Source organism: Pseudonaja textilis, chromosome 1, assembly GCF_049901715.1.
Source record: "Pseudonaja textilis isolate UNSWEBS1 chromosome 1, rPseTex1.2, whole genome shotgun sequence".
Classification (NCBI taxonomy): domain Eukaryota; kingdom Metazoa; phylum Chordata; class Lepidosauria; order Squamata; family Elapidae; genus Pseudonaja; species Pseudonaja textilis.
The window spans coordinates 170,512,604-170,536,027 of record NC_141990.1 but is presented as its reverse complement, the minus strand read 5'-3'; the positions used below and the strand labels follow the sequence as shown (position 1 = coordinate 170,536,027).

General features: G+C 37.9%; 1 protein-coding gene and 1 long non-coding RNA gene across 4 annotated transcripts in view; one reads left to right on the top strand and one right to left on the bottom strand.

Annotated features, from left to right (window-relative positions):
• The window catches only part of BMPR2 (bone morphogenetic protein receptor type 2), a 117,675-nt gene that overhangs the window by 41,744 nt on the left and 52,507 nt on the right, over window positions 1-23,424 (top strand). For all 3 annotated transcript variants that reach the window (XM_087915867.1, XM_087915955.1, XM_026696760.2), the window contains exon 3: window positions 1-174. In XM_087915867.1, the coding sequence (XP_087771993.1) occupies window positions 1-174 (174 nt within the window). The remainder of the gene's footprint in view (window positions 175-23,424) is intronic.
• LOC148127926 (uncharacterized) lies at window positions 168-21,734 on the bottom strand. Its single transcript, XR_015740206.1, has 3 exons — window positions 21,558-21,734; window positions 1,865-1,983; window positions 168-271 (listed from the first exon to the last, which is right to left on the bottom strand). It is a non-coding gene; the product is annotated as an uncharacterized LOC148127926 (long non-coding RNA).

Here is a 23,424-nt window from a genome sequence, read left to right as displayed (position 1 = left end):
GATGTTGGACTCATATTGGAGACCCCCAAGAGTGTCATGCTGAAGAATGCATAGTAACAGCCACTCCTTCCTTGATTCAGAATGGGACATACCGTTTCTGCTGCTGTAGTACCAATTTGTGCAATGTTAACTTCACAGAGGACTTTCCACCACCAGTTCCTCCAACATCTTCCGGTGAGTTATCCCAGGCTGCATTACAAGTAGTACTGAACAGCAGTTGTGATTTAAGGAAGAGTATTACTGCTATCTTTATGGAGTTGAGCTTGAGACACTAAAAAAAAAAATCCTCTTATTATTATTTTTTATCTGTTAATGATCCCATATTTATTTCATCCAGAAAAGCACTATGACTTCCTAGTTTCATCTCATATTCTTTATAAAATTTCACGATACTATGCTACAATGAGGTAAGATTATCACTGTAAATATAGGCTTCAATAAATCTGTTTCACATATATGTGGAAGAGTTCATCATACCAGGATAGAATTTTACTTGTGGGGGTTGGAATTGTATTTTAAACTTTAAATTTAGTTTTGAATATTTTTATTAGATATAATTACTGTATTTTTTGGACTATAAGAGGCTCTGGACTATAAGACACACATTAGCTTTAGAGGAGGAAAACAAGAAAAAAAAATCTGCCTCTGCTGCCTATCTGGCACTGCCCCAGCCCATTCATTGCAGCCCATTCACCATGGCCTATTCAATTCGACCCATTCACTGCCAATCGCTGCGAACGGGTATGACAGTGATCCCCACTACCTAGAACAGCCGATCAGTGCCACACCAACCCCCCCTCGCTGCAATATTCCCTCTATAAGACGCACAGACATTTCCACTCATTTGGGTGGGGGGGAGTGCATCTTACAGTCCGAAAAATACGGTATTTGTTACCCTAGGATATAAAACTAGGATCTGTGTGTTTTAATAGTTTGTTAAAATATTACTACAAGCCTGAATGATGGCTTGCCTAACCGCACACCAAGTAACTCTTGGGATCTGAGCAAAGGTGTCATCAGTTTAATTTTAGCTCCAGTATTTTGTTTCTTCTCAAAACTTTGTGATAAATAGCTTAGAGAAAGGTGGCTTCTGTAAGAAATGGCACATTTTTGTTAACTTTCAAAATTGCAGGAGACATTCTGGACAAAAACACAGTCTGTGTTGTGTCAAGTAAATAGATATTTTTTCATAGGTTATATTGTCAAATTCTTCAAATATATTCTGAATTGAAAAAAAATATCTTTATAACCATTAACATAAAATACACTTTTAACTAACATTGAACATCAGTTGTTAAAAGATGAAATACTAATGAAAGATTGTTAGAAGGACATAGAAGCAATTTAAATCTTTTCTATGGTTTTCAGTATAGGTTTAAGTCACAAAGCAAACTCTAATAGCAAGAGAATAATATTGCTTAATATCTATATGCTTAATTAAGTGTCCTTCAACTCATATTCAAAATAATTAAAGTTCCTACTTTCCCCATCTCCTATAGCATTGTACTAGGAGGTTGTCTTGTTCCGTTAACAGTGAAATTCAATACAGGTAATCCTCAAGTTAGGGATGTAATGGAGCCTGCCAATTACATTCATAACCCAAGGATTTGTTGGAGTGAATCATATCAAACAAATGTGATCATTCCCTGCTTTCACCCACACATTCACTAAGCAAATGTGCGGCTTGTTAAGTGCACATGAGGTATCTCAGGGTGGGGAAGGCCATGGGGGCCCTAGCAATGGAACAGCCACCTGCTTCAGACCACCCAAGACTTGACACCCTGACCCACTGAGATACCTTATGCTCCCTCCGCTGGGGTGCCCACAATTGCTGCCCTCCATCCTACCGTTACAGGTCACTTACCTTACGATGATCTAGCAACGGGTGGGATTCTACCAGTTCGCACCTATTCGCGAGAACCAGTTGTTAACATTCTAAGCAGTTTGGAGAACCGGTTGTCAGAAGAAATTACTGGCCTAATCCTGTAAGGAAGGCAGGAAGGAAACATTCTGGTGTTACTTACAGAAACTGCCTCTCTGTTAATCCTTATTACATTCTTGGCAGGACCAGACTTCCTGTCTCAGGAACTTCTGTGGAATTTTTTTCCCTTCCTTTGCTGGTACTTTGCTTGTGTGGAACGACCATTCAAAGTTACAATGGCACTGAAAAAAGTGACTTATGACAATTTTTCACACTTACAACTGTTGCAGCATCCCCAGAGCCATGAGAGGCCAGACGAGGAGATGCGTGCCTCAGTGTGAGTTACATTGAGTTGGCCACACCCAGCCAATAAGATTACCACCAAGCCATGTCCACCCAGTCACATGATCACCAAGCCACACCCACCACCTAAGCCATGCCCACAGAGCCGGTTGTTAAAATTTTGAATCCAACCCCTGTCTAGCAAGCTGTCTCCTTCCTCTCCAGCCTCTCTGCCTGCTTGCAGTCTTGGTGCATTTGCAAGCAGGTGAAATTTTGGGGCAGCAAAATCACATTGCTTCAAGCCTCTGATCTGCTTGCAACCACTTTTCATGCTGAGACCTCTGGGGGTTGTGTTCTCATGCGAGATCATGGTCCCAGAAGTTCCAGCCTAGATGCAGAAAGCATTTGCAAGCTGATCAGAGGCTTGAAGCAATGCAATTTCACCGCCCCAAAGTCTCGTCGGCTTGCAGACACTCTTTCTGTGGATCTGATGCAGGCCTTAGTTCACCAGCAACTGACCTCACCTGCTCTTGCACTACAATACTTTAGGCCACTGTTCTCTGCGAGTGGAGGTCTGCATGAGATCCAAGGCAAATGATTTTGCAAATGGAGAGGCCTTCCCTCCATTTATAAAACCTTTTGCCGTGGATCTCTTGCAGGCCTCACAGAAAACAGTCCTAAAGAACTATAGTGCGAGATCAGTAGCGTGAGATCTTGCACGATTTTGCACTACTTTAGGCCTCTGTTCTCCGCAAATGCACCAAAGCAGGCAAAGGAACCGATGGCTCATTAGATCGTTGCAAGATAAGTAAGTCTCCACAGGCCCAGCTGCTGTGGAGACCCGGGGTGGTGGTGTAATAGGCAGGGTGAATGTTGAGTGCCTCTATGGTCGTTTGTAAGTGTGAACAACTGCTGTGGTGGTGCAACATTTGTAACTTCGGGACTGTGTTATAAGTACTCTGGGGGTTATTTTGTAATTTCGAATGGCCATTAAGTGAACTGTCATAACTTGAGGGTTACCTGTACTTTACCACAAGATTGCTTATTTTCAAGGAATATTCTCATTGGCCATTGTTTGTGTCATTCTTTTTCATTTACAAATCAACATTTTTCTTCATACCTTTCAGAGCATGCTAAGGAATCATCACAGAATACCAAATTAATTATTGATAGAAATGTAATAAAAGTGCTGGCATTGGCCTGAGGATAATGAAGTGTAGTACCTGTATATCAAGCTTTTGTCTTATTATTTACATTATTAGTGATAGTGGAAGAAACTGACAGATATTGACCAGTTCTATGGGATAATTCAAGTTTTAGCTGAAAAAAATCCAAATCAGTGTTCTTATTATTCCCTGTTGGAAACATAAAGATGACTTTTGCAAGTGAATAATAAGAAAATAACAGAGTATATGCCCCTTGCACATTGATCTAAAATGTATTTGAGGTTTTCTCAGATATGCTTTCTGCATTGTTAATCTTAATCCTAAAAGCCCTTGGCAGACACATCCTGAATAGTAATAGAGCCTGTTTCTTATATTCCACACTTTAAGAGAATATGTGAGTAAGGAAAAGACCATAGTGTTAATAAGTGTTGTTGTTCTTAACCAGAGAAAGAATTCATATTTTGAAAAACCAAGTTAATGATTATATTCTGCATAATTCTCATTCATTTTTATGAAATTTGGTAGTTATAATTGAGAGAACGGTAATGGAAGTGAATCAGTGGTGGGATTCAAATTTTTCTTACTGCTGGTTCTCTGGGCATGGCTTGGTGGGCATGGCAGGGTGGTGGTGTCATGTGACTGAGTGGGCGTGGCCAACTACATCACTCATAAAAAAGTAGGGTGGCACCTTACTGTGAGTGACATTGAGTGGGCCACTCAGTCACATGACCCCCACCACCAAGCCATGCCCACAGAACCGGTAGAAAAATTCAGCCAAGTCTTCTAGCTTTCAACCTGGCTGCTTCTCTGCCACAGCATTCAACCTGGCTGCTTCTCTCCTCCTTCTTGGCTTCATACACATAGAGCAAAAAAGCATACATCTCATGACACCAGAGGAACTCGCCCATGCACCATCTCCTCACAGAAGGTCCCTCTGCCATGAGATGTGTGCACGTCTCTGCATGTATGCTCGAGAAGAAGGAGAAGACTTGGCCAAAATTTTCTGCCTCCCTCCGCAGCAGAGCTGCTCAGAAGGCAGCTCCTGCAGCCTGTCACTTTATGGTCCCCGTTCCCCCCATGTCGAAGTACCTTAAAGGGACAGACTGCAGCAGCTGCCTTCTGAGCAGCTCCGCTGAGAAGGGAGGCAGAAAAGTTCAGCCAAGTCCTCTAGCGTTAAACCTGGCTGCTTCTCTCCTCCTCATCCTCATACACACAGAGCAAACAGGCACACATCTCATGGCGCTGGAGGAACTCGACCACGCGCCATCTTCTCACATAAAGTCCCTCTGCCATGAGATGTGTGCACGCTCTGTGTGTATGCCTGAGAAGGAGGAAGAGACTTGGCTGAACTTTTCTGCCTCCCTTTGTAGCGAAGCTGCTCGAAAGGCAGCTCCTGCGGCCTATCTCTTTATGGTTCCCCCTCCCCCGCATCGAAGTGCCTTAAAGGGACAGACTGCGGCAGCTTCCTTTCGAGCAGCTCCGCTGAGAAGGGAGGTAGAAAAGTTCAGCCGGACTTCTGGTTGGGCGCTGTGTCGGTGCGGAGCTGAGGAGTGGATTGCTGCTCTGAAAGATTCTGATTTTTGCTAGTTGGTGGCTTTTTGTCAGACCCCAGAGGGATAGGTAAAAGAAAGGGGAAGACACGGAGGTCTTGGGGAGGTGCCGCAATCCTGGAGGCTGGAAGAAGAACCCCCTGAAAACCAATGGCAGAAGAAGAAGATTGTGACACCCATAATGATCGGAACCGGAGACACAGCAGCCCAGCCGATTAAAAGAAGCGAAAAGAGGGAAACAGCAGGCTGAGCACTGGAAAGGTGTATTTAAAGAAGATTTTCAGAATATTGGTGTATATTGTAAAGGAAGCTCCGAACTGAGTGGTGTGGTGAAGCGGCGGAGTTATTGACAGGAGTGCTGACTGAAACAATGGCAGAGATTTATGATGACTAATGGAATCATAAAACCTGAGGAGACGAAGGGTGCGATAATAACATTTGCTTTGCAAGTGGAGGAATGAACTATAGAACCTTATTGTCCATTTATTTGAGATGTGGGGAAAGAAAGAAAAAGAAGTGAAAGTGATTAAGTGTTATAGGAAAATGAAAGGACAATTAAGAGTGTAAAACTTGGAAACGAACTTTTGATGCATTGAAAGATCGGAAAAAAGGACTGGGGAAAAGAAACTTTAATTTGATAAATATTAATAGACAATCCTGACAATAAAATAAGAAAGATTTATTTAAGATTTATAAGTGGAACTGTGACTGTGTGGAAATAAAACAACAAAAGAGTAACAAGAAAATACACAAACGGGGAAAGTGACTATGTAACTTGGAATGAGGATATTTTGAATTAAGAGTAGTTGTAAGACAATTAACAAAAAAAAAACCTGGATCTGATTTAATAGATATTGGTAAGATACAAACCTGTTTAAGTGACGTTGGTAGAAAATAATTTGATAGAGGCAAATATATTAGAAATTTGTATACAGAATATTGCTTAATACTGACTGACCTTTTTCGATTAATTGAATAATTGTTGGAAAGTGATTCTATAAGCATATGAATTACATGGTCAAAGAAAAATTATATAATATTATTATTTTCATCTTATTGTTCTATTGATAAATTATACCAATCAATTTTTGTTTAAAAGTACTATATAAGAAATCTAGGGGGGGGGGGGGAGAAATTAGACTTACATCAATTAAATATATATCCTTAAGGAAATAGATAAATTCATATATTTAAATATATTAGTGAGCTGGGTGCTTTAACTATTTACATTAATTGCGTGATTATATAGGTTTGGTGTTTTCTGGTTAAGCATACTGATATCGTATTTATAGTGGATTAACTATATATGTATGTATGTATGTATGTATGTTTTCTCAAGTTTTCGCGGGTACTTACATGTATGGCATTCAGCTTTGTTCGGGTATTTTCCCACGTCATTGTAGTTGTGCTTTTAAAGTTGTAGCAACGTTTCAGCAGAATCTCATCTGCCATCATCAGATACCTCATCATATACAGAAGCCTGATGATGGCAGATGAGATTCTGCTGAAACGTTGCTACAACTTTAAAAGCACAACTACAATGACTTGGGAAAATACCCGAACAAAGCTGAATGCCATACATACATACATACATACGTATACGTATACGCATACATACATACATATATATATATTGGATTAATATTTAACTCTCTAAACCTTAGAATATTTGACCAGTTAAGAAATAGAAATAAGATCTGTCTGGGAAGATATGTAATAGAAAGCTCTTATTTAATAATATATGTGTAAATACGTATACTGTATTTAAAGGAGAAGACAATAACTCTACTAGAGATAGTTGATGGTGGATTGGAGAGAGCTTCTACAAATAGTTAAAATGGCAACAATAACTACAAATGTAAAATCAGGGAAGAAACCTACAACAGTGACATCTTCACCTCTGGGACAGAGATCGATTGACACAATGTTACTGGTGGAAAAGACAAGTTCCGTCCAAAGTTTGCAGGCAGTGCAGTCAACACTTGCTATGATGCAGGAGATGATGGTAAAAACCCATGAACTGATAGCAAGGAATCACGAAGTCATGAAATTAGAAATGAGAACGGAAATAGGAGGAGTGGAGAACGAGATACAAAATTTGGATAGCAAAATTGGAAAGATGCAGAAGACAATGACAAAAAATGAACAAAAATTAAACACAGTAGAGGCAAGAACTGAGGTGGTGGAAAAGAGATTAGAGGAATCGGAACAAAATTGGAAAGTCTTATATTGTGAACTTCCGGATTCCGTGGTGCATATAGAATTAGAAAAAGCATCATTTTATTTGAGATTCCAGAAGGTTGTTGAAGATAAAAAGGAAGATCTATGTGAAATAATGGTGAATTTGATAGCAACAGCCCTACAGAAAGACAAACAGGAAATTGAGAATGACATCGATGAGGTCTACAGAGTATATACCCATTACACCCGAAGACAGACTACCCCGAGAAATCCACATCAGATTCGCGAGAAAGACGATACGAGACATGTTATACGGCAAGACCAGAGATGAGCCACTGCTATATAAAGATCATGAAGTGGTAATGTTGAAGCAAATACCTAGGAGAGTTAGGGAGCAAAGAAGGGGCTACCAGTTTTTGTCATCTCAGTTAATTAAGAATGGTATATCGTTCAGATGGCTCACCCCAGAAGGGCTCCTAGTAACACGGCAGGATAAAAAATATATAATTGATACAATAGAGAAAGCGCATCAATTTCCGAACAATATCTGGGACCTGAGGAAGAACGTGAAAGTGGAGAAGATTTAAATACAAGAAGTCAGGAAGAACAACTCTCTGAAGAGAAAGAACTTGTACCACAGTCAGAATCTCAGAAACTTAGAGAAGATGAGGACAACAGACCAAGTACAAGAGAACCCCAAACAAGGAAAGAAACAAAAAATGCTCTACACAGACAATAACACGAACAGAAAAATCGCCTTATTTTCAGTTAATATCAATGGTTTAAACTCAACATTAAAAAGAAAACAGTCATTTGAAAAACTTAAAAAACAAAATGCAGACATAACTTGTATACAAGAAGTACACATCATAGATAAACAGGCAGACCTCCTAAAGGATACCAATTTGGGGAAAAATTATTGGGCTCTTTCAAATCAAAGAAAAAGGGGTATCGTAGTATATATAAAAGATTGGCTGCAACACAAACAAGTATATAAGGATGATGAAGGGAGAATGCTATTTATAGAAATAATATTAAAGATTTTGTTAGTTACAGTATATGCCCCGAATGTAAATCAAAAAGAATTCTATAATAAACTCCATCACAAGATAGTAGAAACTGAATGTACAAGTGTATGTATTGTAGGAGATTTAAATGCTGTTTCAGACAAGGACAAAGACTATAAAAGTTCCAAAAAAGTAAAAATAAAAGGGGACTATTCCCACCTTCTTTTAATAACATGGTGAGGGAATTAAATTTGAAGGATGTGTAGAGAGAACTATATCCAACTAAAAAGCAATATACTTTCTTTTCCAATCCCCATCACTCTTGGTCTAGAATAGATCAGATTTGGATGGACCCAGGCTTAATGGAAAACATTGAAAATATAGAGATTTTGCCAGATGTATGGGCTGATCATAACCCTATTCAAATTAAGTGGAAAGGAAAGAGAATGACTGGAAGATGGACATTTAATAATAGTGTACTAAAAGATAACGAATATATTGAAATGGTGAGAAAAGAATTGAAAATATTTCTTGAAATAAATAATAGAGAGCATACGTCCCTTCAAAATCTCTGGGATACAACAAAGCTTACGTGAGAGGTTTAACTATTGGCTCTAGTACTAAAAAGAATAAAGAAAAAAGGCAACAACAAAATGTGTGGAGAGAGAAACTTAAAGATTTAGAAGTAAGTAGATAAATTGATCCAAATAATCAAAACACTAGTAAAGAAATAGATTTGGTAAAACATAAGATACATTTAAGTATGCAGGAAGACCTGGCCCAAAAAGTTAAATTAGTAAAACAAAATTATTTTGAAAATGCAAATAAGCCAGGGAGATGGTTAGCCCATAAAATAAAGAACAAGGAAAAAGAATGATTGTAGCTCTTCAAGACCAAAAGGGGAAAGTGTTGTGACTCAGAGGTTTGAACCTTCTCTGTCAGAAGACATAGGCTCGAGTGATGAGGAAGATCTGGCATTAAGGTTTGAGCCTGCCTTGTTGAGTGATATAAATGGGAGTCAGGAGTAAGAGGAGGACTTGGCATTGGGGTTTGAACCTGCTTTGCTGGAAGTTTCGGAATCCTCATCCTCTCCAGGACCTTCCTCATTAGTTATGCCTCAGGTGTCTGCAGATAAGCAGGAGAACGTGCCGGAGTCCTTGGATGAAGATCAAACCGAAGAATGTTGGTTTGATGCCAGGAACAGACGTAAGCAGAAACGTCAAGCACAAACTGGAAGGAGACGGAATATAAGGAGGCGTGTTAGCTTTGAATCCCCGTTCGTGTCCAACTTGTTAATTTGCGTCTGCAGTTTGGACAAAGTATTTCTGTTTGCCGTTTGTCTCTGATTTATAGTTCTGCTCGTTATCAGAATTTGCAGACAGCGGGGAACTTCCGGTTGCAGGCTTCGGCGGCGGCAGGAATCCACGACGCTGCGGGTCCCTGCTGTGCTCGCCACTGAGGTACCCCTGATCCAATTGGATTTGGGGGTTGTCGCTACCCCGAAGATGTAGCGGAAGACAGAGGAGATCCGGGCAGGGGTCTGGGGATATCGCAACCCCTTTTCCCAGCTGGCTAGACTCCTTTTTCCTGAGGCGGTGGAGCGGCTGTCAGAAATGGCAGCCACAAAGGAATCTTCAACCGGATAAGATCTGTGCAGGAGGAAGAATCAGAAGGAGAACCGGGACATTAAGATACTTTTAAACACCCTGGAAACCTGACTTTTGGATTGATACATTTGTTTCCGAAAGAAGTTGTTAAAGCGGCGGAAGTGCTGAAGGAAAGTTTACTCCCCTTCCCTATGGAGAAAGCAAATGAGCACTGAAAAACCTGCTTCTTTAAGGTAAAAATAAGCTCTTTGTTATAAGTGGGAAGGAGAGGACTAAAAAAACCTTTAAAAATTTGTTGGAGGAGACGCCTTGAAGATTATAAGACCAGCAACTAACTGTAATACAGCTTTAGAATATATTTTGGGATTTTTCCCCAGGAGGAAAAACTGCAAAGAGAAGAAGAGGAAATACTTTGTGTTTGTTTGGACTGTTTGATAACTTTGACATTTGGAAATTACTTTAAGACTAAAAACATTTGGGTTGTTTTTAAAAATTTTTACAATGGCACTATCTGTGGATGAATTAAAAATGGAATATGAAAAACTAAAGGAAAGAGAACAAGAAGGCAAGGATTCTTTGGGAGCTGTCTTTCACTTTTTAGAAATGGCGGTTTCTACATATCAGCAAATACATGAGGAAGAAGGAGAAGAAGAAGAAGAGGAAAAAGAAGCCATTTTTAATGGACAAAAAAGTTTACTTAAGAAAGAAAATAGGAAGAGAGGAAGGAAAAATGAGAATTTAAGAGTTAATAAAACAACCAAGAAAAAGAAAAATAAGGTGAAAAAAAGGTACAATGTTAGAAAGCAACAGAAAAGAGAAATACAACAGAGAGGGGAAGTTAAAAAGGTGGAGGTTAGGAGAATGGGGGGGCAAAAAGACCAGACTGGAGAAGAAAGGGACGGAAAAAGGGAAAAAAAAGCCATAAAGGCCTGAAACAAGATGTTAAAAAGCAGATTTTTTTCAGAGATAAAGAGTAAAGCATAATTAAAGATTCTGCAAGAGTACATAAGATAGTATTGTAGTATTTGCATTTGAAATAGTCCATTGGAATATTATAAGATTTAATAAAATATTAAAATATTAAAATAATGATAGATTTCAATACTCAATAAAATATCAAAGAGAATGTGTAAAATGATTAATGTTTAGTTACAGTTTAACTTGTTATTGCTTTAATGTTATTATAAATTTATTATTTCATTGTCTTATTTTAAAATAATGTACTAAGTAGAATTAGAATTAGAATGGAAATTATATACTTAACGATATTGTAAATTTATTATTCCTTTATTTTAAATGCAACATGTAGAATGTACTAAGCAGAATCAGAATGGAAATTATCTACTATTTTAAGTGTTAATTTAGGGGAAAGATAGAAAGGCGTTACACTTTAAAAGTGACCACAGGGGAAATTTTCTGATAAAGAGAAGTTATATATAGATAATTGGAAAAGAACGGACAATAGATATAGATAGATACAAGTATAATGATTTTAAAATAAGATGAAATAAACAAAATATAATTAAGAGAGTGAAAAGAAGGGAGAAGTTATATAGAAAATATAGAATGGTAAATAAGATAAGAATGGTATATAAGGTGAGCATGAATTTGATATAGGTCTGTAAAAAAAGATGTAACCCGGGGCTAAGCCACTTTTCAAAAGAAGTTTTATGTTTTGTGTTTTGGTTAGCTATGTTCGATTGAGAATTAATAAAACCTTGGAGGAATAAAACTAAAGGGAGAAACAATGAGAAACTTGGAAAAGACGTGTATAAATGATAATTAAGGAGGTTTTATGTTTTTATGTCTTGTTTTATGTTTTGTCTGATTGAGAATTAATAAAACCTTGATAGAAAGAAATATAATTGAATAAAAGTGAAGGGAGAAACAACGAGAAATTTGGAAAAGATATATAGGTGTCTAAATGGAAATGTGATAATCTGGAATCATGCTGTATAAATGTTTATATTTGATTGAGAATTAATAAAACCTTGATAGAAAGAAATATAATTGAATAAAAGTGAAGGGAGAAATAATGAGAAATTTGGAAAAGATATATACGTGCTTAAATGGAAATGTGGTAATGTGGAACTATGTCTTAAAAAGTAATGTTTTATTTGTCTTGTTAAAACTTATAAGTAATTTTTAGAAAGGAGGTTTTATGCTTTTATGTCTTAAGTTTTGTTTGTCTTTAAAAAATCAATAAAATTTGTTTAAAAAAAAAAAGAATTTGCAGACAGCTTCTGGGAAAACTGCCAACGACGAATTCAGCCAAAGGAAAGTTAACTCTGTTGTTCCTGATATTGTCTGTTTGTGTTTTTTCCTTTCGGACATTTGGACTCTCACTTTGTGGCCACAGGTGAGACAGAACAGGCTAAGGAAAAGAAAGATATTGCCAAGGACTTTTTTACAAATCTATACAATCAAGAAGAAATGCCAGAAGAACTTACTAATCAATATTTGAAGGGAAAAAAATTACCGGAAATTATAGATGAGGAGAAATGTATTTTAAATAGTAAAATATCCACAGAAGAAATTAGAAAGGCAATTGGAGCCCAAAAACTAAATAAAACCCCGGGCCTGGATGGAATTCCATCTGAATTCTATAAGGAGTTTCAAGAGTTATTGGAGGAGTTAATGACAGACTTATATAATGAAGCCTTGGATAGCGCTAATATATCAAAGTCATGGACTGAACCTTATTCACAAAGAGCAATCAGACCCACAAAAAATTCAAAATTATAGGCCAACATCACTTTTAAACGTAGATTACAAGATTTTTGGCCACAATATTGGCAGAAAGAAATATTAAGTAGGATTATTCATACTGACCAGAATGGGTTTCTGCCATATAGATAAATGAAGACAAATACAAGAATAATTATGGATGTTTTAGAATTCTGTGAAGTACACACAACTAAAACAATGGCACTGATGTTTTTAGATGCTCAGAAGGCTTTTGACAATTTGAATTGGAATTTTCTTATTAAACAACTGACAGGCATGAAATTTGGTGAAATTTTTTTAAGATTCATTAAAACAATATAATACCCAAACTGCAAAAATATTAATAAATGGGGAAAATACAGATAATATATGGATAAATAAGGGTGTAAGACAAGGATGCCCCTTGGCTCTCCTACTTTATATATTAGCAGAAGAGATACTACTGGTACAAATCCGACAAAATCAAGACATCAGGGGGTTAAATGTTAAAAAAGAGGAATACAAACTTCAAGCATTGGTTAAAGAAAAAGCAACATCTGACAACTGAATAAGTTATGAAACTATGAAGGACGTGCATTTAATCATAAAGTATTCTGTGAAATTAAAACATTAAAAGAATGAGGAAGGTACTGTAACAAGGTAGATCACGTCAATGTTATGGGGTAAAAGAAAAAAAGAAAAGGAAAATGTAACCAATGCTCAATACCTGCTGCAAAATGTATATATGTATATATATATATTTGTTTATATGTTTGTTTCTTTTTAAATGTTTTAAATATATGAAACTTAAATAAACTTTATTTTAATTTTTTTTTAAAAAAAAGTTCGGCTAAGTCTTCTAGCATTAAACCTGGCTGCTTCTCTCCTCCTCAGCCTCATACACACAGAGCAAACAGACACACATCTCATGGCGCTGGAGGAACTTGACCATGTGCCATCTCCTCACAGAAGGTCTCGGCGCCATGAGATGTGTGCACACTCTGTGTGTATGCCTGAAAAGGAGAAGACTTAGCTGAGGTTTTCTGCCTCCCTTCGTAGCGGAGCTGCTCGGAAGGCAGCTCCTGCAGCCTGTCACTTTATGGTCCCTTCTCCCCCGCATCAAAGTGCCTTAAAGGGACAGACTATGGCAGCTGTCTTCCGAGCAGCTCCGCTGAGAAGGGAGGCAGAAAAGTTGGCCAAGACTTCTCCTCTTTCTCGGCCTCAAACATACACACAGCAAACACACACTTCATGGCACCAGGACCTTCTGTGAGGAGATGGTGTGTGGGCAAGTCCCTCCGGCACAGCAGACCATTCTCCTGGCCATGTCTGGCCACGAGTGTCCCTGGCAGGCAATGGCATGAAGAACAGGGCACAACGGGGCAACAGGACTTCAGGTTTCTTTCAGCCTGTAATTTTCAGTAGTTTTCGGCGCGAGAAGCCTCCAGCCACCGCTTCTTTGTCAGCTGGAACCGAGCCAGCAGTGGCGGCTGGATGCTTCTTGCGCCAAAAACTACCGGCGTCTGGAGGCTTCTCAGAAAAGGTGGCTGAGCCTCATCATGTGCCCCTCCCACCAAGGCAGTTCTTCGGAAGGTGAGCGAGGCAAGGGTGAGTGGGTGGTGTGGCTGGCATGCAGACAGAGGCCCCAGGGGAGGCCTGAGCCAGGGACTGGTGCGTCCCCTGACTTGAGGCAGAAGGGGAGCAGGTGGCACGTGTCTGGAGGCCCCGGCGAAGGCCTGAGCCAGGGACTGACGTATCCCTTGATCTGAGACAGAGGGCGAGTGGGCGGGCAGCATGCAGGTGGAAGGATGGTTAGAGCCAGGTCTGAAAGGCAGCAGTGGTAGGCAAAGGCAGGCTAGCAATGGGAGAGCGGGCGAGATGAGTGGTGGGGTGAGATGAGTGGTGGGGCAAGCAGGCAGGGGTGGGACCAGCCAGAGGTATTTGGCGGTTCTCCGAATTAGTTAAAATTTTTGAACCAGCTGAATACCACTTCTGAAGTGAATGTATTTATTTCTATTTCTGCTTAGCTCTTACTTAAGCTCAGAAGGAAGACAGTCTGCTACAGCATGAAATGCTTCAAATAAGATTATCCAAAAGGTGCTTTGGAGCACACAGAAGCATCTGTTTGCTATCTTACCGCAACTATATCTTTAAAATGTCACAGATAAGTGTTGTATTCCCTCTGCCATGAGCTCAATTGCCTATTTAGAGATCAAATCCAAAATGCTACCATAGCATTGAGATATGTTGCATTAATTGGAGGACGAGAGTGTTCCTTTATTGTTTGCCAGTTTTCTTCTTTGTTTGCAGCTCTGAATATGTCTGGCAGTGACCCTGGTTTCTCTGGCTAGAGAAAAATGGTGGTGTGGCAGCTCATAATCTCATGGGAAATACTTCAAATATAACACCACAGTTCATTGAATGGGATAATGGTATCGGGTTAATTTGGCTTCTCACCAAAGGGCAGTTGCTGTTGTAAGCAGGATACAGATTATATAACTGGTGGAATACTTTGCTTCACTAAAATTATTTTTTCAAGCTTTTCACATTCCTGTGCAATAAAAATTAAGTGAAATGAATAGATTATGAAATGCAAAGTGTTAAAGTGTAACTAGTGGTAAAGTTACCTCTAAAGGAAGAAAAACATTTGATAGTAGAACTGATCTAAAACGTTTACAAATTTGATTCCCAACATAAGGCATAAATATTTGTCATTAATATAAAAATAATCTAATATACTTATTAAATATACTTATTAATATACTTATTAAATTTAGCATCTGTTACCAGCCGAGGCTAATAATCTCCATTTTTATAAGAGGGCATTACATAGGAAAGGTCAGCAGCATAATTCTCATGGATGCCAATTACCTATAACACTGCTAAGTGGCATTCAGAGATGTCATACATTAGAAAAGATATTAAAACGTTCAAAACTCAGCAGATTGTGCAATTTCAGGCAAGATGACAAGAGATCAATACATTTGATCAATCAATCTAGAGATAGCCACCTAGAGCAGAAAAGATTGATGTTCTATCTAACCAATATTGAGTTTCATGCAGATTGCAGTTTCAGCCTTTACTGCCATCTCAAAGCATTTACATATCCATTTGGCAACTCTTGACAGACAAAAAAACCTGTTGGCAATACAGGAGGATCTAAGTTCATTTAGAAATGTATTTTATGTCATGAAGAACAATGAAAATGACAGATTTGAAGGGGTAGATAGCAGATTATAATTGTCAACTCATTACAGAATGGCCAAACTGCTGCTTGGCTTTCTGAAGATAAATCAGTCACATTCATGTTGGTTTAATTCTGAAATATTCTGAATTGTCCTAGAAAAAAATCAAGAGCTCTACTTTTCTGAACCAATCTAAAAGCTTAGGATAGTTAACGTTCTGTTCCCACCATCCCCCTATTTTCCTAATTGTTGGAAAACAAGCTTCCTGTTGCACCACAGCCACATGGAGAAGAGGCAAGATTTTTCCTATCCTTCTCTGTTCTCCTTGAAGCAGAAGAGAACCTGGAAGCCCAAGAGATAAAATTTTCCTTACAAATGCTACGTAAATAGAAAGTAAAGAACCTTTTTTCTCGTGTATTTGTTGATCCAGTCACTAGAAGCAGATTATTTTGCAGACGTGGGACCTGGTAAGCATTAGTTTTGGGAAAGGAGAAAGATGAAAATATGATCAGTTAAACTGGATATTATTCTCTGTTGGAAAATTTAATATTGTGTAAAATTGCACAAACAATGTGTAATTTTAAAAGGTCACCTATAATTTAAAGTAATTAGTTTTGGAATTCAGGCTAAAATATTCACTGACATCCATATTTAGAAAAAGAGGAATAAGTGTTAATTTAATGTATTATAATGGCCACTCAGTAATTAAATATGTAAATTGGAAAGAATTGGTGCATTATAATTGATACCTTTTATTTATTTAAATAGTCCCCTGTAATTCATTATGCGTTAAGAAGGAGTACTTTGCTTTAACATAAAGTGTTCTTGGTTTTTTTTGTCTTATATTTGCTTTAATCTTATTACTAAAACTCTCATGTCTATAACCTTTAAATGTGCAAAAATGGCCCATTTTAGGGCAAAACCTTTCAACTCAAAGAGGCTTATTTATAGAATGTTGTCCAAATTGCAGGAAAGATGGAATTGAAATTTGGCAAATTTTATAAAACATTTTGTGACATAACATTTTTTATAAATCATTTTATGACAAAGCATCATAAAGCATTTCCTGTAGTCAACAGCTGATGTTTGACTGTGCGATACAGTTCTTTTCAAGGCATACTTCGCTGACTATTCCTCTGAATTTTTAAGAACTTTTTGAATGAAGGAGGCATATTAGAAGCTCTGTCATTTTTGAAGGCATCAAGGAATTTGGTAAAAAAAAAAAAATCTGAAATAATAACCCAATGGGTCACAGATTGTCTAGTGCAGGGCATCAAACTCCCGGCCCGTGGGCTAGATGCATCTTGTGCTGGCGATATCCGGTTTAGCAAGGGGGAAAATGTCCCAATACGTCAGGTGACGCCAGTGTGACAACCTGAGTTTGACAATGACATTATTTCATGCTACTGCAGCTTTTCAGAATTACTTAAAGGAACTTTCTCCTTCAAAGTAACTAAAAACATATATCTGGTTTCACAAATAATTCAAAAATGAAAATCTAAAGGAAAGCTTCTGACTTTGAGGAAAACTTTTGTGTATGTGTCTTTTTAAATAGCTAGATTTTTAAAGCCGCATTTACAATGTATTCTATACAAATTAATATGTGGTCACAGATATGAAAACTGGTTTGTTTTAATATTTAATTAATCGAAGCACTGTTGCTATTCAAAGGTGCAAATTGTAAATGAAATTCTATCCAATAATATTTTGGATTCATATGAACATTTTATATGAAAGGTAAAATATTATTTTAGCATTAGGTACTGTTTATTATTAATAATAGTACATACCAAATACATTGCCTTAGTGACTGAAGGATCTTTGAAGTCTTCTTTATTTTTCCTTCTACGTCTTTTTCTTTGAATTTTAGATTTTGTTCTGTTTCTTTAGAAATGTATATGAAATAAGTGCCTACTTGTTTGAAATGTTTTAAACTGATTCCACTTAGATATCTAATAAAACCAATAGAGAAAGAATCAAGAATGGACTAACATTCTAGTGTTGTGTATGCAGACTTTAACTTGCATCTGAGAGTGTTTTCTCTGGATTCCTGTCAGTTCCATAAACTCCTGAAACAGATGTGGGCACATGCAAAGTTTCCAAAAGAAACTAGAACTCTATTCCCTCAGTATTCAGTCCATTTAGATAATAGCAAGTAAATAGTAGAAGTATTAGTCCTTAAAAGTTCCCAAGATGATTTTTTTAAAGAACTATATCTAATGATCACTATTGATTTGAATATTTATTTATTTTTGTTTGATGTCTTGAAGATCATTGGAATTTAATATTAGGATGTATTCTTTGGTAGATTATTGTCGCTTGCTTGCACATTTGCAAATAATATTTTAAAAGTGTAAATAAAAGAACATTGCTCAGTTGCTATAGAAACTGTTATCATTTTAGCAGTGAATGGGCCATTTTGTGTGCCTGCATTTTAGTATGTGCTAATTCAGTGACAACTCTAATATTAATTATAATGTATTTTTGTACAAATAGTATTCAGAACAGAATAAATTAGATTAAGAAGAGATGGATGTTTTTTCCAGCTATTGCAGAAATCCTTGGATTGACTCACATATATGCATTCCTGTATTTATTGAGTCAATATGTGAGAATATGTAGATTTGTTTAATGTTCTTTGGGTTGTTACTAAGATGGTAAAATAATTCCAAGCTACCCTGAGATTTTGCAAAATAGAGAGCTTCCACATTTCAAGAAATACTGTTTTTTAGGGCATGATCTAATTTTTTAAAATAAGAGATTGAAATAAAATAGGGAACAGTGTCTGTGGGACAACATTGATAGGTTAGATTCTCAGCATTGGCTCTTTACTGATACTAAGAAGCATGAATGACTTGCTTCCAATGGAATTAGTAAGGCAGAAAACTGATAGGTACAGTTAGAAGTAGTAAGAATCTTGAGAGCTAGTTTGGGGTAGTAGTTAAGGCATCAACTAGAAACCAGGAGATTGTGAGTTCTAATCCTGCCTTAGGCACAACCAACTGAGTGACTTTGGACCAGTCATTCTCTCTCAGCCATGAGGAGGCAAGGGCAAACCATTTATGAAAATACTGCCACAAAGATTGTAAGGATTAGTTCAGGCAGTCGCCAGGAGTCAATACTGACTTAGTGGGTAAAAAAAAAGTAAACCTTTCATACAGATAGGATTTTGATATCTGCAGGGATTTGAGCCTTTTTGCCTTTGTTTTGCTTTTGCTCCATAACAGAAATTAGAATAACGGAGTAACAGAGTTGGAAGGGACCTTTGAGATCTTCTAGTCCAACCCCCTTCTCAAGCAGGGAGCCCTATACCGTTTCAGACAAATGGTTATTGAATCTCTTCTTAAAAACCTCCAGGGTTGCAACACCACATTTTCTGGAGGCAAGGCATCCCACTGATTAATTATTCTAACTGCCAGGAAATGTATCCTTAGTTCTAAGTTAGTCCCATAGATTACCAATTGATGCCAGATTTTGTCAGTTAAACAGAAGCATCTTTCCTCATGGAAAAATATAAAATCTTGACAAACTTGAATAGGAAGACCTTTTTAAAAAGTCTGGCTATATAATGCCTGTGGCAAGTGCCAATACCTGACCATATGCTGTTGGCACCTATGAACAAATGTATAGAAAGAATACACATTCCCTCAAGTTGCGAGAAAAATGTTAAAGAAAAGAAAGTTGGGTTTTCCAGTGCATTGTTGCCATTATGATTACAAAAATGATCCCTCATTGTTAAGAGGATGGAATTTGAAGACACATTTAGTGACTGTTTGAAATTGCAATGGCACTGAAAAAAGTGACTTATGACTGTTTTTCACACTTAAGATTGTTGCAGCATCCCCATAGTCACTTGACCAAAATTCAGGTGCTCTGACAAAGAAAGTTAATATGGAAGCCAGATTCACTTAACAACCATATTATTAATTTAACAACTGCCGTGATTTACTTAACATTTGAGGCAAGAAAGGTTGTAAAATGGGTGTTCTGACCCAAACTTTGTTCCAAGGAAACAAACACGAAACAGAGGTAACAGCAAAACCTTTTAATGATTCTTTACAAATTCCGTTCCTTCACGGTTAAAAGGCTGTTTCAAACTAATTGTCTCTGATAAGAATGTGCCTTGCCAAGGTTGTGCAAGTCTGCCAAGTATACTAGATAAAGTTACTAAGAAATATTTCAAACACAAAGAGTCTCCAAACACCAACCAAGATACTCTGAACGTCCATGGGATTATGGATGAGTGCAAAAACTTATTTGCTTTCTGCAAAGAACTCCAGTTTCTCAGCTGGCTTTTATCTCTTAAGGGAGGGGCTATTACCTTGCAGCCTTACTCCCGAGTCACCTATGCTGCTGTAGCTGCTCTTTCCTTCGAGCAGCCCTGCGCGCATGCACGCTGGGCACGGGATCCCCGTGGACCTCTTCATCATTGCTGCCAGCCTCCACAATCTCTGAAGGCAGCATTCCACTCCCTGATGGTCTTGGCCCTGTCCCTGCATCACATGCATAGCCCTCATCTGAGTCCTCACTCTCCGAGACCACAGCCGTCTGCACCTGCTGCTGGCGAATCACAACAATGGGGTAAAATTCACTCAACAACTATCTCACTTAACAACAGAAATTTTGGGCTCAACTGTAGTCTTTAAGTTGAGGATACCTGTATATGCAATGGTGCACAGCTCAAAATAACTCTTGAAGGTGGGTATTTAATGCAAAGTAGTATACTAAATTAATTAAGCAGCATATTTTCCTGAGCTCCAATACTGCATAAGCCCAGAAAAAGAAAATACTCCTTTAAGGAGCAGCTGACAGATACAGAAGCAGTGCCCTTGCTGGTTGTGAGGTTCCTTTGTCCAGATCTGAATATTGTACACCTTTTAATAAAAACGCAGAAGTAAAAGACTGTTAAATCTGTGACAGATTACAAGCTATTTGTAGTACAAAAGATAAATTGAAAACATTTTTGCCAACACTAATAATAGTAAAGAAAGTCATGAAATTATTGAAATTGAATATTCTACACACATATTCACACACACATTTAAATCCATAATTCTGTACTGGAGGCACTATGTTTTAAAAAAGTATATTTTGGATAGTGGAGGAGAAAACGTAATTGTTCTGTTTGAAAATATGAGGATTTTGGATCAATTCCACAAAAGAGTAAAGTAATTTTGGCTGGAAGCCTTTTTTAGGTCTTGTCTCTGAGGAAAATATAAATACCGTAATCGTTATATTTTTTAGAATACAATTGGTGGGGGGGCCAGGGAAAAAGAACCCAGGATAACCACTGTAGGAAAACTCTGCTTTGCTGCTTGCATATACAGAACTCTTGGAACAGCAGTATTAGACAAAGGCTGAGTTGTAAGCAAGGAAGCAGACCGCCCGCCTCCAGCCAGTGCCCCGGTTTGGCTCCAGGATTTGTAAACAGAAAGAGGCCAGGCTCCAATAAGTCAGACAGTGGGTGGCTCTCCCTCCCTCCGATCTGCATGGAGGAAATGCCTACTTGTACAAGCTTTTTTATTACATAAAAGTATCTGAGCTATTTTAAATTTGCCAGAACTGCCTTTCTGTGAATGCTGAAAAAGCATGTAGCATTTAACTGCTTAAAGGATCAAAGAATGTTTCCTATGAAATGCAGGAGATGTTGTCTGTTAATATCTGTAGTTATAAGGATACCCACCCTGCCGAAGAATATAAGAATCTTACTATCCTTATATTCTATTTTGTTTCAAAGAAAGTGATGTATTGCCATCAGGCAAATGAAGAATTACTACAACAAACTCAGGGCATATATTGGAAAATCCTAGTCTTTGGTGTAGTTAATTGTATCACTTTTATCAGAGGATTAAAAATTGCCTAGAACAATGGTTTCTGAAGAAATATTGCTTTCAGATTTTCTTCTGACTGCCCTATGTCCAGAAGGAGGATTGCAGCAGCTAAAGCAAATACCTTTGTCTTCATGGATTTCCTGCCTCCAAGTTCCCTTCTCGTGGCCAGCCTTATATTTCCTCTAAAAATGAGGTTTCCTTTTGCCTGCGCATGTGGGCAGTACATTTTAACCTTCTTAGAACTCCAGATTGACTAGCAGACAAATCTTGTTATGGAGGAAAAAGATAGTTGTTGCATAAAAGGGTGGGTGGACTCTTTTTTTCATTCTAGGAAATTAGTGACATCATTTATCATGTATTCTGAACTGAATCTCATAGCATAGAGTTCTCATAGTAGGAAGCCAATTTGAATAGAAAGATAATACATTATATAATACACTTATTTTACTCTAGCACTTGTGAAAGACATAACTCAGAAGCTAATATTATTGTTCAGTCCCATTGTCATTGGGTTCATCTTTCTCTCTCTGCTAGTTAGCATTTTAATAAGAGTTACTAGAAAAGGTGATCTGGGAATGTGGAATGACTGGCATGTTAATGACATACCAGTGTTTCCAGTGTGTCAGTATGAAATAATCTCTGTTGTTTCACAATACAAACTAAGATATAAATGATAATAGTTCATTTCAGGAAGAATGGTAACCACAGGCTTAAAGTGATGGTTAGATGCTTCATATCTTTATTAAGTAATTATGAAAGCACGGATTGGTGTTATTGGAGTTTGAAAGCTTTTGAATTTATTAGAAACATGCCCGTTTCAATTTTTGTTCAAAACACCCCCTATCATTTCAATTACTAGCTCATTTTGCGGAGACAACCTTATATTTGGATAAATAAAAATATTTGTTATTGTACATGAATATTTTTATTTTGTCCTTTCTCTATTCTGTTTTATTATTCCTTTATTAGGGATAATAATTAAGGCTAATTTTCTTAATGTATGTCAAAGGAAATACTATAAAATACTGAGTAAAAAGATTCCCAACTTCTGCACTGCCACATGCATTGCTTTATTATTTTGAATCTGTAAACATCCCGAAGAAATAGTATGTACAAATTCACATTTAGCATGGAAATATACCATGCTCAATCAAGTTTGTACACTGTATAATTGTTCAGCCTTCAGGTGCTTTGGAGAATAGGTTGACCTCCTCTTCTTTGGGGCATCCCCTCAAATATTGGAACTCTACTATCATGTCGTACTTAGACCTTAGACCACTAGATTAGACACACCCAATTCCTGCAACCACTTTTCATATGTTTTAGCTTCCAGACCCCTAATCATCTTTAATGCTCTTCTCTGAACTCTTTCTAGAGTCTAAACATCCTTTTTATATTGTAACAACCAGAACTAGATGCAGTATTCCAAGTGTGGTCTTACCAAGATCTTATAAAGCAGTACTAACATTTCACATGATCTTGATTCTATCCTTCTTTTAATGCAGCCTAGAATTGTATTGGGTTTTTGGCAGCTGGAGCACACTGCTGGCTCATATTGAAGTTGTTATCTACTAGGATTTCTAGATCCAGGGGTGGTATTCTACCTGTTTGCACCAGTTTGGCAGAACCGGTTGTTATGGTTCCCGGTAGTACGGAGAACTGGTAAAACGGGCTTCTGGCTGGCCCCGTCCCTCTCTGCCTGCTTCTCCACTCCCTGCCCAGTCAGTCCCTATTGCACATCTGCAACATCGTGCGCATACGCGACATGGCTGCAGCCTGTTTTTACCCGCCCGCCAGGCCAGCCATTGCTGCCTGCCTTTTGCTTGTGAAAAGCTTGCAAGCCCCCCTCCCTTCAGGAAACTGTTCCTGGACAGCAGAGAAGCAGCGCAGTTGAACCCTGTTTCGAAGCCCGGAGCCGACATGAGCCTCTCCACTGATCTGCCTGCTCACAGGTAAGCCGACGAGTTGTGCTAGCCCTTCCCCCACTG